This window comes from Opisthocomus hoazin, chromosome 22 (genome assembly GCF_030867145.1).
Source record: "Opisthocomus hoazin isolate bOpiHoa1 chromosome 22, bOpiHoa1.hap1, whole genome shotgun sequence".
Taxonomy (NCBI): domain Eukaryota; kingdom Metazoa; phylum Chordata; class Aves; order Opisthocomiformes; family Opisthocomidae; genus Opisthocomus; species Opisthocomus hoazin.
Window position 1 is genome coordinate 1,029,488 of NC_134435.1, and position 17,578 is coordinate 1,047,065.

The following is a 17,578-nucleotide window of genomic DNA, read 5'->3' on the forward strand; positions in this document are numbered from 1 at the left end:
GGGAACTGCATTCTGTGAGGTTATATCCAGGTGGACGTGTTCAGAACAGCTCAGTAAAAACGTGACTCCTGCACATCCAAACAGCTTTTGGCAAACTGCGTCTTTACGAATTTATCCAACCTGACCCGTCCTTCCGAAGTGGCCGTGTCACTGCGTGCCAAGTTAGCGCAGAAGATGATGGAGCGTATTATGACAGGCAAAAACACGGACACGCACTTCAACATACACAGGAGCGTCTCCTGGTTTGTGTTTCCGACAGGAGTAAAAGAAAACGCTTTCGACTGAGAACGCAGTGTCTGCTAAGGCCTGCGGGCTCCAGCCTGGCTCCCCTCGGCCCTGGAAGCCCCACGCAGTGGCTCCTGCCCAACCCTGCAGGGGAAGGGGGGAGACGGGAGCAGAAGTGCACAGTGGCGGCAGGGTCCCCCCGTCAGCACAGACCTCCCACCCCGCTCCGCTCGGGAGCGCGCGGTGGGAACAGCCCGTCCCGAGAGGCTCTGGGCAGATCCCGGACTCCGGGCACGCCGGTTTCTGCGTTGGACTGACCTCGCTGCGGTCAGGCAACGGATAACCATGCTCTAGCCACAAACACTGTTTACATAAGTAGCAAGACATACAAACAATCTAATACCTAATAACCTTACACAAAGCCATTTTAAAGGAAATATGATTTTCCCTAACAAACCATTCTTTAAGGTTTAACTTAATCTGTTCTCTTCAGTTACTCCATCCCTTGGGAACAAGCACATTAAAACACTGACGATCTGTACAAGCAAGAAAAGGCATTACCATGCCATTATCAATACAAAACAATTTAAAATGCTTGCAATATTTAGAGAAGAGCTACAGCGTGACTGCAAACAAAATCTCTGATCACTTTTTCAAACAATGTTTAATCTCTCCTACAGCCATGGCTCTGTAAAAGCTGCATCTGCAAACAAAAAATACAGTGTGTAACTAAAGTTGTCGCTACAGCTGAGCAAACACATTCCAGCTAATATTGCACTTATTAAATTTCACTTTTTTCCTCTTTGGAGTATGTTCAAAACCAGGTCACAGAACTCGCAAACGTCTTCATCACTGATTTTTTTTTCTGGGATTCTCTGTGCAGTGGAGAAACCTGGCAGGGTCAGGTACAAGAAATTCATGTACAGGAAGCCTTCTCTCTCCCCAGGGTGATGGCTGATGTCACAAAAGAGCGCAGTGGACACCTGGAATATGGCAACGGAATTCAGGTTTGGTTTCATGCCTACACAGCCTAAGCAGATGTACTGACCCTGGCTTCAAGCCCTGCTGTGGTTGCAGGCCGTCAAGATGGAGGTGGAGCGAAGCGTGGGGAGATCTGCATGGGGGGACAACCCACGGACACAGCTGGCAGGGAGTGGGCAGGAGGGTGCTGCACGCCTGCCGAGGGGACGTGGGGCATCGCCAGCGAGGAGGAAGCAGCGTGGTGCCAGGCTGTGCCAGCAGACAGCTCAGGAACAGCTTCGCCTGCGCGGGGAAGAGCGGGTGGCAGCAAACCCCCACGGCAGAGCGGCCACCAACGCTCAGTCCCACGGGGACACACCGCAGTGACGGTCCCCAGGGCTCCCTCAGGGGAAGAGGGACAGGGTAAAGCTGTAAGCGGCTCCCCAAAGCCAGGACCCAGCCACCAGCGGGCAGACCAAGGCCCCACCAGCTCGGAGATCTCCTCCGGGGACAGTGAGATGGGGTCATCGCTGCTGTGAACTCCGGGGGCAGAGGGAGCCCCCTTTCCCATTCCCCAGAGCAGAAGGGCTGTGGGTTTGAAGGCAACGCTTCACACACAGCATAAAGGGCAAGAAGTCAATATTTCAGAGCCCTGTAATCCCCTCGTTCCGAAGCAGCAACACAAACTTTCAAATATTTATGCTTGCGAGGGAGAAGGAGGCAGCCTGGATGAGTGCACTGCGCCGCTGCACTGTCCCCGCCTCGCTCCCCGCCAGGTACCCGGGGAGAAGGAACACGTTGGCTAAAGCAAGGAGGCAGCTGCGAGGACACGATGGAGTCAGTTGCTCTCCTGTACAGTGCTGTAATGTTTTCCCATGAAATATTCATTACCCATCCCCACCTACCCTGTCCCCATTAGTACTTGAGCATCTGTCGAAGCCGCAGAGCAGAGGAGAGGCCGACGCGTGCCCGGTGCCGGGCAGCCCTGGCGCTGCACACAGCCTACGCTTCCCAGGCACTCCAAGGAAAACCAAATTAGCTAAAACACCTCTGGCTATGGCACGGGGTTCTCGGTCAATGTCATCTGATCCAGGATAATTATGGAAAATGCTAATTATCAGAAATAGGTGGGAGGGTAATTTTTTGCGCTCCAGGGGATCCCAAAAGCCCTTTCTATGTCAGCTCGGCCAGCCCAGCAGGAGAGCAGATGCCAGCCCCGCAGGGACAAGGCATCTCGGCGCCTTGGAGAGGTGCTCCAGCAGCACTCCAGTCTGCAGGCTGCCCAAGTGCCCCTGCAGCCCCCACCCAGCCCATGCTGCACACTCCAGCCCCGCCGCCACCAAAAGCCTTCCCATTCTCCACCAGTTTCCCAGGAAACAGAAGAAAAAGCGACTGAGGGCCCGGAGCTGGGCCTTGGGGAGATGGGGTCCCTGGGTGCCGGGTCCCTGGCGCGGGAAAGTGCCTCCACCCCATTAGCACTGTGCTCCCAGGCCCGCTGGGCTTTAGGGACGGGAGCTCTGTCTGCTAAATCACCGTGGGCTCTAACGAGCCGCAGGGAGATCTGCACATTTGCATGCGAAAGGAAGGAGTAATGGTAGCAGGCCCGAGGGAGGAATAACTGAACCTGATCATACCTACCCCTGCAGCTGGCACCTTTGCCCTCCTGCCGTATGTTCGCACTGTCTTTCGTGGAAGCCTTCCCTGCAGCCGCTCTTCCCGGTATGTACACGGGAAATGCACCAAGGACAGGTAACAGACTAAGATTTATTTTTGCTAGTCCAGTCACTTGATCACAGTCAGACCTCAGGAATACGCTCCCTTGTTAGGAGTAAGCTGGGTAGACACTTACTCAATGATTTAACCCTTGGGAAATGTTGTTTTCCCCAATCTAAAGATCTCCAACACCTCCACTTTGTTTCAAACAAGCCACGAGGCACCGGGACTCTCCTGTTTTCTGGACTGGGCTCTAAATCAAACACCAACCCAGAGCAAACACCCCTGCCGAGACGGAAGCTCAACGAGCCACGGCAAACCTCACCCCTCCGAGAAGATGCTACCAACCACAGCCCCCAGCAGACAAGAAGCCAAAGCAGAGCCAAGGTTGGCACGGAGGAGACTCGCCTGAAACACACGCTCCGACGTCCTTCCCCCGAGTATGTGACACAGGGCAGGAGAAACAGTACAGAAAATGCACAACGATATCTTTGCATGAAAATTAGTACTGTGTAGTAGGTGTCAAATATTCAGGTGGACATTAATAATTTGTAGCAGTAGATTGTATTCGTTTCTATAAAAGATTAAACACGCTTATAAATTATGATGAAAATATAACCCTGTGTTTCAAGACAGGATTAAATAAGTATCAGACCCTTACTGGTGTAAAAGTGGGGTCCGTCTGGATTTATTCAAGTGCAACCAAGACCAGAACCCTGCCCCAGCACCCTCGGTCGCACAGGGCGTGCGGGCCCGCTCCGCGCTGCCCCTGCACGCGCCCTGCCACGGCACGCTGGGCCGCGGGAGGTCTCGGAGCGGCTGAGCCCCCTGCCCCGGGGCTGGGGGAGGCTGGGCTGAGCACACAGCACCAGCACCTCCGCGGAGCTCCGGTCTGCAGCCCTGTGCCTCTCCAGGACAGCGGCAACAGCTCTAATGGGAAAGCAAAGGGCCGCTGGGAAGGAAAGGGTAAATGTAGAGGAGAGGGCTTCTAGGCAGAAATAGACTGTTACAAGGAAAAAAAGATTATGAGAAGACTTGCACATGTGCATAGACACACATCTACGTGCAGGCAGGCATGCACAGGGAAAGAAAACATGACAAGTACAGCAATAATAACAATAGTCAAAAAGTAATTTGTTCTTAACCTGTTCAAAATAAAAATAACTAGTGTACAAGCTCACTCCTTGGACCATCTGCATCTTATAAGCATAAGTTAAAATCCTGACACCATCTGTTCAATTGGAATTTTAATACTGTACCAATATGCCAAATCACAATTATGCTAGCAAGGACAGGAGCCTCCTCATTTGCCAAACAACTCGCTGCCGTACGTCAATGAGACGGGGAACGAAAAGCAGCCAACCTGGAGCAAAACGACCGCGGGTGCTCGCTGCTGACCCTGGGGTGGGGGGGACAGGCCCAGGCCGTCAGCGGCACGCCGGGAGCCGCCCTCACAGCCCGAACCCAAGAAGGCAATTTGGGTAGGGTATCTGAAGACTTCAAAAGAAACACAAGAATTTCTCAGGGTTCTCGCGGAACTTGTTTTGTTCTTAACAACAGCAGCATGTTTGCCATCCTGCAGAGTTGGTAGCCCCAACAAAGCCCTTCCAGAAGAGAGAGATCCACCACCACCGTGCTGAGGTTCAAGTCCCCGGGCACTACCCTGACACCCTTTGCCGGGCATGGTGGTGGCTGCGACTGCCTGGTCCTTGCACACCTTTGCCAGCCACCAGCTGCGGCCACCTCTGTGACTTCTGTTTGTCCCTGTGATGGACCAAAGAGGAGGCGCGGAGACACCAGCAAGACCCAGAGTGGTTGGTAATGTGAATCCAGGGATGAGTTTGGATTCAAAGGCAAAAAAATGTCTGTGAAGTGTCTAAAAAAACCTACCTTGCTGAATTAGCCTAGCAAGATATACACCATCTTTTAACTAATTATTACTAGAGAGGCTGTTGAAAGCCTTTGCATATTTTTATTGGTCCTGGTGGGAGAAAAATCCATTTTAAGATGGAAATTAATATAATAGCTGCCAAGCCTTCTTCAGTGATTTTTTTTTTTCGTGCTAGGCAATATTAGAGAGTTACAACCCATACATCATGTCCTGTGCTTCTTAGGATCAATGTCTTCAAGCAAGAAAAACAGAAATGTGTTCCCTTACCACTGCAGGATACAAAGCGAATGAAATTGAGGGAGGGGCGAAAGGCAAAACACTGTCGAGTGAGTAAATCTTAAAGAAGTAGCACATTTCCATTCTTTCCTGATCAATGAAACTACGTAGGCATGTTCACAAAATTTAATTAAGTTCTGTTCCCCAAGAAATCTATGTGCAATGTTTCCCTGCAATTATTTATTTACTATCTGCCATGTAGCTTTTAGCTTTCATCCAGAAAATGATTGGTTTCCGCTGCATTTTCATTAGCTGGCACGCAGTAGAGAAGCTGCTTCCCAAATGGTTTGTGGGAAGGTTTGCTCTCCTCTCCCTGTCCGTACGTGACTGCCTTCTTGCAAAGCCGCACTTCAAGCACGGTGCCTTTTGTACCAAAGCCACCAGCAAAGGCTGGGAAAGAAACGTACAAACAGGCAGAATTCGGGTCCGCTGCCAGCAGCTATGAACGCGGTGGGAGCCGCGGCGTTTGCCTGTTGGCATCCAGGCTTGGTCTGATCCCGAGTCTCTTGTTGCTGGATTGCGAACGCACAAACCCAAACCTCTGTGCTACTGCAGGGAACTTCTTTGGCCATGGCAGCAACGCAGCGGCGTGCAACACCCAGCCAAAGGGGGATGGAAACGACTCCTGGCCAGGGAACAGCGCAGCCTCAGACAGGAGGGCTGAATCCCTTGGCTTTTCTGCTGAAATCAAAGAGCCTGCAGAGCTGCCCAGGGGGAGGCAGACGAATGGGTCACTGTGCCCACGTCAACAGGACTTGGCTGCTCACGTGCCGCCTGCTCTGTATCAGCCTGACTGGAGACGTGTGGGCTGCTGCTGGAGAAGAAAGGATGCAATCATCAAGAGTTTCAAATGGATCACCTTCTCCAGTCTTTTGAGTTTTGGCACAGGAAAGGTTGCTCTGACTTCTTAAACCCGGAAAATCTTTATAAAGTAAATACTGATGCTTCCTAGGTACAAGTCAAGTATTTTGAAGATTTAAAAGTAGAAGTAAGATAGAGCAGGGTTTGATTCTCCCCATCAGTGACCTCCAATAGATCTGCCAGTCTCCACGGGATGCAGACTACCACGGGCTGCCTAATCCCGTACCTGGGAAATTTTATCTTTAGAATAGAAGGTAGACTCATGTGTATTCATTGCCCATCCTGCAAGTAAAAAAAAATACATATCCAAACCAACTAACAGATAGGAAAAAACCTAGTTGTGACATCCATTTCTATTTTAAGTCCAAATAATGTGACAATACTGTCCTTCTGGGAGGAGGTGATTTTATTTATTTATTTACATCATGAAGGATATCAAGACCAGTGCACAGAAAAAATACTATTGCTACTAAATTTTCATCTTTATGATAGCATGTGAAAGCGCTCATTGGACTTCCTAAAGTGACCTGGTCACTCCCCAGCAGTGCGGATGCCACCAAGCTGTGGAAATTCTTCTCACTGACCAAATTTAAACCAACTTCTCAATCTCTCTGCAAGAAATGGTATCTTTCGACTTCTGCCTTCACCTACAGGACTCTTTAACCAAATCTTTACTGGTGAAAGCATTTTTATCAGCATCCTTATTTAAATATTCTTTGCCTTCTTAAAGTAAAGCAGAGCAGCTTTCTATCTGCAGACTCTGAATTGAAGGAAGGGAATGATGTATTTCTTACCTAATATAAATGCATTGACTTGAGAGAATAGAGGATTTGTTCTCTTGAATGCTCACAAATGAATGAAATCAAGAACACCTAAAAACTACTCTCCCCCCAGCTAGGAAACACATGCTTTTGCATCTTGATAATTGTGGCTTCACCAGGGAAAATAAAGGCACCCTTGGGCTGCACGTGGTTTAGGTTAAACTACATCCAAGTGACTGAAGAATTGATTCGAGCCATGGGTACAAAACCTCTCTAATCTATGAGTCTTGTGGTTTGAGAGGTGACGGCAGGATTGACGGAAAGTCATTCTGTTCAAAACTGGCAGGAATGAGAGAGAGGTAAATCAGGCACTGATTTCAGGTTACAGCATCTCACGATCAGCTAATGAGACAAAAGGAACCCAGCTTCCAGGAAACTGTCAGCAGCGTGTTTCTGATAGTGACCTCTCAAGAAAGCACACCTGTACTTAAATAAAGTACATTAAATACATGTGCTATGGTATACACTGAGATATCTTCCATCACACACCTACTGAATCAGCCAAACCGCTCAGGAGCGTACATTTTTCTCAGGGTAAGAAGCAATGCAGGCATAATGCGCTGCAGAAGTGCTTGGCCAGATCTTCAGCTCTGGTACCTGGTGCAGCTCTGCTGGGCTCGACAGAGCTTTTGTCATTAACCTGAGCTCTTCATATTTACTCTTCTGCCTATAAATATAACACTATCAATATTAAAAATAAAGGTAATAAATAACATGATAAATAGTATTCTTCATGTATTAAAACTATATTACCACTGACCACTACTGGGCCATTAACTCAGAAACAGAATTCCCCGTTTAATTCTGCAAGAAGACAGTGGTACTTTTTTTCCCCCACAATTGTGCTGCAACATCGAACCAAACCAAACGAAGCAGGCACCCTCTTGAGGACCAGCTCCCTGCACCGACTGTGATGATCATCTGAAAACTAAGTGGGTAAACAAAGCCAACACATTTCTAAAATAATCAACAACTCATCCAATTCCTCCTTATTGATTTTTGTATGTTATAAGCAAGGAGGTTTTCAGATCTTCAGGGAAGCATCTCAGTCCTCTCAGAAGCCCCAGTCTTCTGCTCTGATGCCCAACCTACATTCCTTTGCCGTATGACACCACACTAAGGCAACGACACTGCAAGAGATAATTCTGCTCAGAATTTATAAGAAAGCATCCATTATCAATACAGATTTTATATTCAGTGTAACCAATGATCAGTAATCACATTTTCATATGAGTATGCAAATAGTAAATTTGCAATAAGCTTCCCAGTCTCAAGATCAGCCTCTGCAATCCTTCTGGTCCTTTGTGGAACAGAATGCTGGACTTCCCACACTGCCAGTCAAAACTGAGCTGAGAAAAATTCAGTAAAATTCCCTCTGTAAGAGCCCAAATAAACATTTTTTCAAGCTCTCTGATGGCATGCTTTCTGCTCACTCAAGCTTTGCTCTGAGTTTTTGGCTTTGAGAATATTTAAGGTGCAAAATTCAGTCAAAATCAGCATGTTCCACTGGGTTCTATTTCAGCCTGACTTAATTCTGGTGTAAAAATATACTCTGATTCAGTTTGATGGAAATTCAAACTGAAGTCTTGAAATAAGCCTCCTCCAAAATATGCAGAGAGAGAGTTTTTTCTTTAAATTTGGCTTTCAGGCCCTGGCCAAAGACTACCACCCAAACAGCAGCGCAGGGTCTCCATTCCCACCCGCAGCGCAAAGATGCGAGCGTCCCTCGGGCTGCTGCTCCCTCGAACACAACTCTGTTCTTCCAGAAGCGCACACCAAAACTCGGGTTTGCATTTTCCTGTTTGAAATTAAAGGTTTGGGGGTGTTGTAGCCTTTTTCCAACGAACTCCGGAGGCTGTGTCTGGAGCACAGCTATAGAGATTTTCACGTGTGGACTTCACTATATTTTCAGTAGAGGAATTTTTTAGCTGCCTTAGCAATTAATCAATGAGCTCCTATCAATTGCTAATCACTTTGTTAGCAGATTCAGAAGCAGCACTGGGAAATTTTTAACACTAGTGATTTATGAACCAGCTTCCTAAGCCCACCCGGTTATCCCAGCTGCAGAGCGCTCACACCGACGCGGGGCGTACGGACAGAAGGCATTGTGCATGACTGATAGCCAACAGAAAGTGGGCAGCAGGGTCATACTCTAATTCAACAGTTTATATTTACGGGTGTTTCGACAATGCTTATACCCAGCTGTTGAAATGTGGAAAGTATTCTCACAAATCTAGACTTCTCGCTTTCTTTAAAATGTTATTAGAAAACTAATATAACAAGCTAATTTGGGAAAACTAAGCAAAACATCCTACACAGCAGTGCGACGCCCAGTGTACTGCTGTTCACTCTGCATTTATTCACCCAGACCCTACCGGCAGAGACACAGCCGAGGGACACTGCTGCCGAAAGAAGAGTCCGACGTTCCCAGGCAGGCCTTCGGGAGGGCCACCAGCACGGAAAGCAGCACCAGCCTCCTACGCTGGACCAGCGACGGGAGGCGTCGCCTTGTGCACTAAGCTTTGATGTTACATACCAGTCATCAGCCCTGAATCATTATGGACTGCAGAGGCATTGCAGGTGTCCAGCACCTCCCACAGCACCAAAACAACACGCTCCCTTACATCATCAGATCTCAAGCTTGAGTTCCACTGTTCCTTCAGCCCTTGGATTAATATTAGGAGGCATAATAATGGCAGCAATGTTTTATTGCATCCCAGTATGAACCTGAGCATGTCTTCTGAAAGTAGGAGGGTGAAATCACTCGAGCAGGATTCTCTGGACTGGCCAACCCATTCGCCATTACACTTGAGTGACAACTTAAGCAATTCCACCTAGTCTAACTCACTTCTGTCTATTTTCTTCCTTTACAAAAAATACAGTTTTGAGCAAGTTTTACAAAAGGTTACTCTTGCCCTATGGAAATATGTAATTTAGATTTTGCTTCTTCTCTCCATATTTACTGCCTGTTACCCTTGAACTTGAAAAGCCGAAAAAAAGGCGAAGAAACTGAGAAAATGTTGCGGTTACAAATTTAAACAAATCCAGGATGGCTGGGAGAAAAAAAAAACCCAACCTGCTGCAAGGAAGTGTTTGTCTGTGTATACAATATGTTGCTGATATTCATTGAATGGCAAATAGCTGTGTTATGTTTTCTTATTTACACTCCTTTGCTCTTTCGATTTTGTTTTCATAAGAACCATAACTGCATTTCAGCAAATTTTAAAAACGTCCAGACATCATCAGACTGAGTAAAGCTGCACCAACCCAGTCGGTGGGAGCCATTCCACGCCACTTGCAGAGAGCAGCCCCAGGACGCTGGGCCACTTCCACCCGCGATTCTGCTGTCCCCGGGCAGCAGACCAGGCATTCCCTGTTTCCACACCTCCCCAGGACACCAGCAGGGCAATATCTCACCAGCACACATCTACTTTTATTACAGCAAAAGCCTCCTCTGATCAGTCAGTCTTCCAAAACAGTGCTGTGGGACCTCAGGTGTTCCTGCTTGAGCCTGCAGTTTAAAATACATTGGGGTGTTTTTTTCCCCAAATGCCAGCCCTCGTTGGTTAATCCTTGAGTTGTGACAGTCTTTCTGGATCACAGAGCGACAGCAGCAGCAATGCGAGCTTCGCAGGAGGCTCTGCCCCAGCCCGTACCTGCTGACCCTACACAACCACAGCCTGTGCCCACGGCCAGGCCCTCGCTTCACTGAACCCCGCACGAGTATTTCCATGGCCTCGACGATAGCTGCCTTGCACGAAGCTCACGCAGCCCTCCTGACAGCTTGGCAAGAGCAGGCAGATGCAAACACCAGGTCAAAACCCACTCAACAACCTCTTCGGGCAGTGCTGATTTTATCTCCTGTACTCCCAACCCCCTTCCATCGCAGAGACCTCCACGGACACGGGACTGAGGGGCAAGGATTTTCCTTGGCAGGAAATCTGTCTGGCTGCCGCGCAGGTGTTGTGACAGAGGGAGGACTTGCACTGCCAAGCGGTATTTGGAGCAGCAAGGTAAGAGGTCTGTACAATCATGCTAAACATCTATCTCCAACATTCATGCTGATGAAGATCATATCCAAAGGGCTATGAAATAACCAGCCATACCATGAGTACTCGGTAGAGACAAAGGCCAGTACCTAAACGCCACCCTTGCCAGCTCCTGAACATCACTATCCTTCCATTGTTATAATAAACTCAGAGTCCTACATCCAACCAACCCTTTTACCAAGTTTTGCTTTGGTTATCCATTGAGCTGGAGATTCTTAGAGTAATCTAACAACCAGATTTGACAGTATTGGTTTCCAATAAATAGCATTTTTCTTCTATGGAATAACTCTAACCAAAAACTCTGCAGGCTTTTAAGTCTGCCATGGCAAACTGGGAAAAATCAACCATCACTCAAGTCTGACCCAAAAAGGTAGGAGCAAGGCCCTTCTGACAGGAACCTGCTAGCAGACTTGGCTGATCGCAGCCCCACCACCTGCAAGCAAGCATCCTTGTGAGAGAGAATTTTGTTTGGCAAGATGGACCAGATGCACTGATGATGACAATAATTACCTGGAAACAGAAACATCTCCTGTCAACAGGAAAAGAAGCTTGCATTATTCATTGGATTAGACTTTATTTTGTTATCTTTTGGGTCATTCTGATCTTCACTGATTTAAAAGCAGACAGAACCAACTACTAGAACATATGACAGTATCAGTGTAAAGAGAGGGGAAAATAAGTGATTTTCCTCTTCCACATCTAACTCCTTCGGCAGCACAGCTGTAGGTGTCACTGCGAAAGAGCATTCAGTTTTGTTAGTCAAATTTCTACCACACAGTTCGTTTGTGAGTCGGTGGTATGGTATATACGGATACAGTATGGGATCTCTGGGCTCTGTTCCCACATACAAAGTGACGGGCCGCAGCTAGTTGCATTAATCCCAAGTGGATCGTCTCGTATGAAGGACACCAGGATTACCTCAGAGATACATGTCCAATGAACGGCCATCAGAGTGCATGCACAGAGGGTACCGCTTGGCATTTCTCTCCGCTCCCACACAGCCCCACCCCAGAGGAATCATCTGTTTATGCCAGGATAATCTGAACCCTACTTCACAAACACCTCTGCACATCAGCCTCCTACCAGCAAGTGAAAAGCACACCCAGCCAGCATCCTCTTGAAAGGGTAAGGTCAGGCGGCCAAAATTTACAGCTGTCCCCAGAGCGAGCGGAAGCAGCACGTGCCCTTCGGGAGCAAGAGCCTTGTTAATTAATTTTTGGCTTTCAGAACTACAGTGCCAGGAATGTCTCACAGTTTCCTTTGAACATCTGGAGGTGCTTGAGCTGCTCCACATGCGCAGATGTGAAGTGGCTGGCACAAGGCAAGGCTAAAGCAAATCAGACCGCTGTCCTGATTTTCTCACTCTTGCTCAGACTTTGACACATGGCCCTAGGAAGGGCAGGGACAGTTGTCTGTCTAAATCCCCATATTCTTTTCTGCTAGTGAACTTGAAGGAGCATTTGTCAACCCCTCTCCACCTGGCTGTTGCAGGAAAACATTTGGGTTAAACTGAAGGCTTGATGTATCTAACAAATTCTCCCTCATCGTGTCTTGGTGTAGTTGTTAGTACCCCCATCTTTTGCCGAGTTCTTTCTCTCCAGATTGCGTGTGAATTCTCTCTCCTTTTCCTCCATCTGTACTTCTTCTATATTTGATCCTTTTTACCTAGTAGCTCTCCTCTCCCCTTGCTTTACTGCTCCAGCTGAGCAGAGGGCAACCTGCTTGTCGTGGTGCCAACATGCTCCTTACCAGTGCTACCCACAGCTGTGCAGGAAGCCACAAGAGTAAAAGCAAGGAGTTTGGTGTGATATATGAGGGTCAAGATCTCCCTCTGTACTGCGAACTGTTGGGAGAGCCTACTGCAGCCTCAGCCACTGAGAAGCAGAGAGAGAAGGGACGTGACATCAGGGGCTTTGGGGGCAATAGCAATATATAGAGAGGGGCTGTCGTGCAGTTTCTCCCCATCCCATCCCATCCCATCCCATCCCATCCCATCCCATCCCATCCCATCCCATCCCATCCCATCCCATCCCATCCCATCCCACCCCACCCCACCCCATCGCCATGTCACTCGGTTCCTAGCTGCTCTGCAGACACGGGCACACAGCCTGCCATCTTCCTGACCTGCTGTCTGAAGCTCAAGCCTTCTCCGCTCCCAACCTGTGATTTTGCTCTTCCAGCAATCACAACATCCACGTGCAGGACTGTCATCCAGAGTCTTGGCAACGCTGCAAGATGGGAACCAGGCAGAAAGGGCTGGTTTGTAGGTTATGGGAGGTGGTGAAAAAGAGCGTGCTGCTGCCGCTGTGAAGGCAGGAATGGGGCCAGGCTACAGAAGACTGAGCCAGCCCATATGCTGTAACACCTCCCACCCCTGCCACAACGTTCACCAGATGTTCAAGTGCACATTTTTGATTCATCCCACTGTGAAGGCTGAAAATATTTAAAAATTAAGATCCAAGCATAGACTATCACCCTCTTCAAAAATGAGAGCTTTGGGAGATGAGGTTTTACTTCAAGATCATCAAAACAACAGGAGGAGAGAAAAAAAAAACCCACAAAATTGTTCAAGTCAGAAATCCAACCTTAGCCAGTATAAAATTTAAGAAAACTTCTTTGACATACGAGAAACTGAGAAGAAAGAAAACGCATGAGCAGAACCTCACACCCCCAACTTGTACTCCACCTGCGAGCAGGAGCCAGGCTGTGACTCCTGCCTACCCACCACGCAGGAACTGCGTTTCAAAGAACTGCTGAATTACGGCTCGAATGTATCAACACAGCCTGTCTCCAAACGCTCCCTTGCATCGGCCTGTTTGAAGCTGGAGTGGAGCCCAGCTGCACCCTGAGGATTGCACTGTCATCCTGAGTGCTGGCGTTGCAGCCCATCTTGCCACCCACTCAGCAAAACAGCTGCAGCTTTGCTGTACTGGATGCTTTCCGTGTGCCCTGCATTTCGGGAAAACTTCCTCCACAGAGAACATCAGTCTCCCATTACCCTTAATAGCACCTAAATTTGAACAGGGGAGAAAACGTCATGCAATACTGACCGTGCAATTTTGCTAACAGCACATGCTGTCCCCATGTGAGTAGCTGCAGAGTTTACACACACACACACACACCCTCGTACATCTGATCTACTTTCAAAAGGGTTTGCACATGAAGAATGTTCTTTTATCTTCATGCCAACCACCGGCATTTACCTTCTGAGTAGTATTACGAGTATACAATGTATTTGGAGTATCCTCTATCCTTCCTCCTTTGGAAACAACCATCCTTCCCCCACTCTGAAGAGTCCCTCAACCATTCAGTAGCAGGAGCTACTGAACAGCTCTGCAAAGACCACCTCTGCCTCTGCCTAACCGGTTGTATTAGACACCTCCCATGTTTAGGCCCATTAACCTGATCACAACAGCTTGAGGAGTTAATGCTTATATAGACACAGTTGGCAGCTTCTAATTAAATAATTATGGTGAAGCAGCTGCAGAGAAGTTGTAATGTTCCACTAGAAAACCAGATGTCTATTTTATTGGTCCTCAAAGTATCACACAAAATGACTTTGGGAGATTTGGACAGGGGTTTCTATGGCTCCAGATGAAGTCCGTCGGTATCGTGCCCGCTCTCGGGTCGGCCGGCTGCAGCCGGAGCCCAGGCACGCGGCCGGAGAGCCTCTGCAGCCCCCCAGCAAGCAGCAAACGGCGCAGAGCATAACACACCGATCTGGATCAAGATAAAAGAGAGTGATTTGGCATCACGGTCGTTGCTTTAGCTTTTACCCAGGGAAGGGCCCTTTGAAAAATCCATCTCTGAACTGTATCAGTGTCAAAAATCCACAAAACTGATATAAGCCAAATGCAAAGCCTGTTGAATTGGATAAGAGGCTTTCCAGGAACTTTAGTTGGATTGGGCTTTCCCTGCATTGGTGAGAGAAGATTTTGTGACACCTACTACAGACTTTCACTCTCCAAAATCTGTACGGTACCTCTCGCCTCAGTACCTAACCCTAGCTGTAGTGATGTGGAAGCAACTAGCAATCCTTGAACGTAAAAATTGGAGCAATGCGAAAATCAGCAGTCTGTTTGTTAATTCGTGCAAAACCTATCTTCATCCTCTCTTCAATTCGCAAACCATTGTGCCTGTGAAGAACTGATATTTTCTTCCTGATTTTAACTATAAATGCAAACACAATTTACTCTAATCCACTCCTTTAATGACATTAATTCTCCTCCTATAGCTTGTACAAGACACTATGATTTCAAAAACGAGAAGCCTAGTAATAGAAATCATCCATCCTCACTGGAATATAAGCGGATCCATGACCTTAGAACCATTTTGCTAAGAAATCCAGCTAGAAAACTAATTTTAAGTAAACCTATGCACGTCAAAAACACAGATGGCTTTTCAGGATGCTAACTTAAGCGTCATTACATAAGCAGATTAGGGCTGCCTGTTGAGCCGAGACACAAGAGTAGATGGCGCTGAATCCAGTGTTACACACAAACTGTTCACTTCCTGATACATCTTTCATCTAAAACTTTTGTCAGCTCTCCACGTCACCGAGCCCACTAACTGTAAGCACCGCACACAGCGCAGCAGGTCCGCCGGCAAAGCATCGCCCTCCTCCAAACCCCGCTGTCCAAAGCAGCAGCTGGCTAAAGCCCATTTCTGCAAATGGACCAGGGACGTATTCCATTCTTCATGCTCTTGAAATGAAAACGGAGCAAAACAGCCTCATGAACCTCTCCAATATTTAAGCACAGCAGTTGTGGAATGATTTTCTGATACAGAATTGTAGGATCAAAATTACCCTCGTGTTACCATTGGTAACGGTGCCTCTACCTGAATATCAACTTAGAAAGTTAATGAGCCTGCTAGAGCCATCAGCTAAAATTACCACAACAGTGCGTGATCTGATGTGATTGCGGTGAGCAGGGCAGATACTCCTCATTGCGAGGGTAGTTTGTTTTTCATAGGCATGTTGCATAACAAGGCGCAGCAACTTGCCTCTCTGCTCTGAGCCCTCATTTCAGAGCACATCAGCTGGCTCCGAGAAGGCCTCCTGTTGAAAAGCAGCCAGGGGGATGGGATTTTGTTTTCCCTTCCCTGTGTGTGTCAGGTTTGTTGACAGATGGCTTGGCTGACTGTGCTTGACTATTATCAAGCAGCTATTACCTTTGTAAATTGAATCCCATTTCAAGATTTTCTGTAATTAAATCTGCAGTGTGTTTGCAAGGCTTATATCACATCCCGCACGTACTCGGGAAGCGTGCAAGGCAGTCGGATGGCTGCTTGACACCGCGGAGAGAGCAGCGTCCTTCAGCCACAGCGCCGGGGTGCTTCTGGCAGTCTGTGCTGCCACCTAGCCAAGACCGAGCCATGGAGTTCAGCCTTGCTTTACATTTCGAGAGCTTAAATTGAAGCCTATACCCCCAGGTCGAAACAAAGCCTCAGTCCGTGGCAGTCACAAGGAAATTTGCAGTCCTTGTGCTTTGAGAATTGTACAGTCAACGAAAGAGAGTAGCTTAAAACAGGTAGTTACATTTCCCTCAGAAATGTCTTGTACTTACGGTAGAAGACATATTCAGTGTAGCTGGACCAGACCTTGTCATCTGTGTACTGGTTGACAAAGGAAGCCGTCACCGAGGAGTTACAGGCCACCATGTGGAATCCACACTCGGACAACATGTCGAAAGCCCTCTCCAGGTGCTTGAACTTGAGATAAAACCTGGAGGTGTACCTTTCTGGAGCCCTGTCAGGGTCTCTGCTTTCATTCAAACTTTCTCCAAAGACCTCTTTGACGAGAGCAATCCTTCCACAAACCAAAATCCTTGGGACCCTCCTGAATTTGGCATCTGCTTGGCTCTCCCTGCCAACAGTGCAGGAGCCCCGGTACCCGATAGTAATGAATCCCCACTTCCGATCAGGTGGTAAGAGCGATGAGGGTGGGCATATTCTCGTGTCACTGCCTTGGGAGACCTCTTCATAGTCACTGTGGCAATAATCATCGGGGCTTTGCTTGCTGTCATCAGGAGTCAGGAGTTTGACCAAGTCTGGGAGCTGGAAGTACTCAGCCTCCCTCTTGAGCCTTCCCTTCTCTGGGAAGTGGTCAGGCAGAACAACTTGCTTGTCCCTGAGATAGTCCAGAATATAGCGGAAAAGGAAACCGTCTCTGTCGATAAAGAATCTTCCCTTGGAGTCCTTGGCCAGATCATTGGCTGTGTCTCTCTTTGGGGTGAACATTTTCCACAGCAGGGAGTGAGGGGTGCCAACCAAGGTGGAGTGGCGAGTGAAGTAAACCTGGCCACCCACGTTTAGCTCCACTACCTCCGGGAAGGCGTGCAGCCCCGTCCCCTGCTCTCGAGGGGGAAGGTAAGTCCTGCAGTTGCCACTTAGAGCCATTGTACTTTAAAGCAGAAATCAGCAGCACAAAGCAGCAGGACTATCAATCACATCAAAGTGTAGAATAAGGCTCCCAACGTGAAGGAGAAAGAGGGGGAGAAAGGGGAAGTGAAAAAGAAAAATAGCCAAAAGGTTTGTTTAGAAAAAATCTGAATTGTCCATGAGTGACAGTGTAGCAGAAGTGGCTTGTACCCTAAGCCATCGAGGCCGGAGAGCAATCTCTTCATGAAATGCAATCACATCATTAGATCTTCCAACAAAGCCATCAAAGTCAAGGTCAAGCCAAACCTACGGTCATTCACAGGTCTGTCAAAAAGGAAAACAAAATAAGACACCAATTATTCTTTTGAGCATCACCGAAGCTGCAACAGAGAAAAGCAGAT

At 48.0% G+C, this 17,578-nt stretch overlaps 1 protein-coding gene across 2 annotated transcripts in view; it reads right to left on the bottom strand.

Annotated features, from left to right (window-relative positions):
* Window positions 1-17,578, bottom strand: part of KCTD16 (potassium channel tetramerization domain containing 16) — an 86,964-nt gene that overhangs the window by 68,146 nt on the left and 1,240 nt on the right. For both annotated transcript variants that reach the window (XM_075441437.1, XM_075441436.1), the window contains exon 2: window positions 16,364-17,501. In XM_075441437.1, coding sequence (XP_075297552.1) covers window positions 16,364-17,195 — 832 coding nt within the window. In that variant the 5' untranslated portion in view covers window positions 17,196-17,501. The remainder of the gene's footprint in view (window positions 1-16,363; window positions 17,502-17,578) is intronic.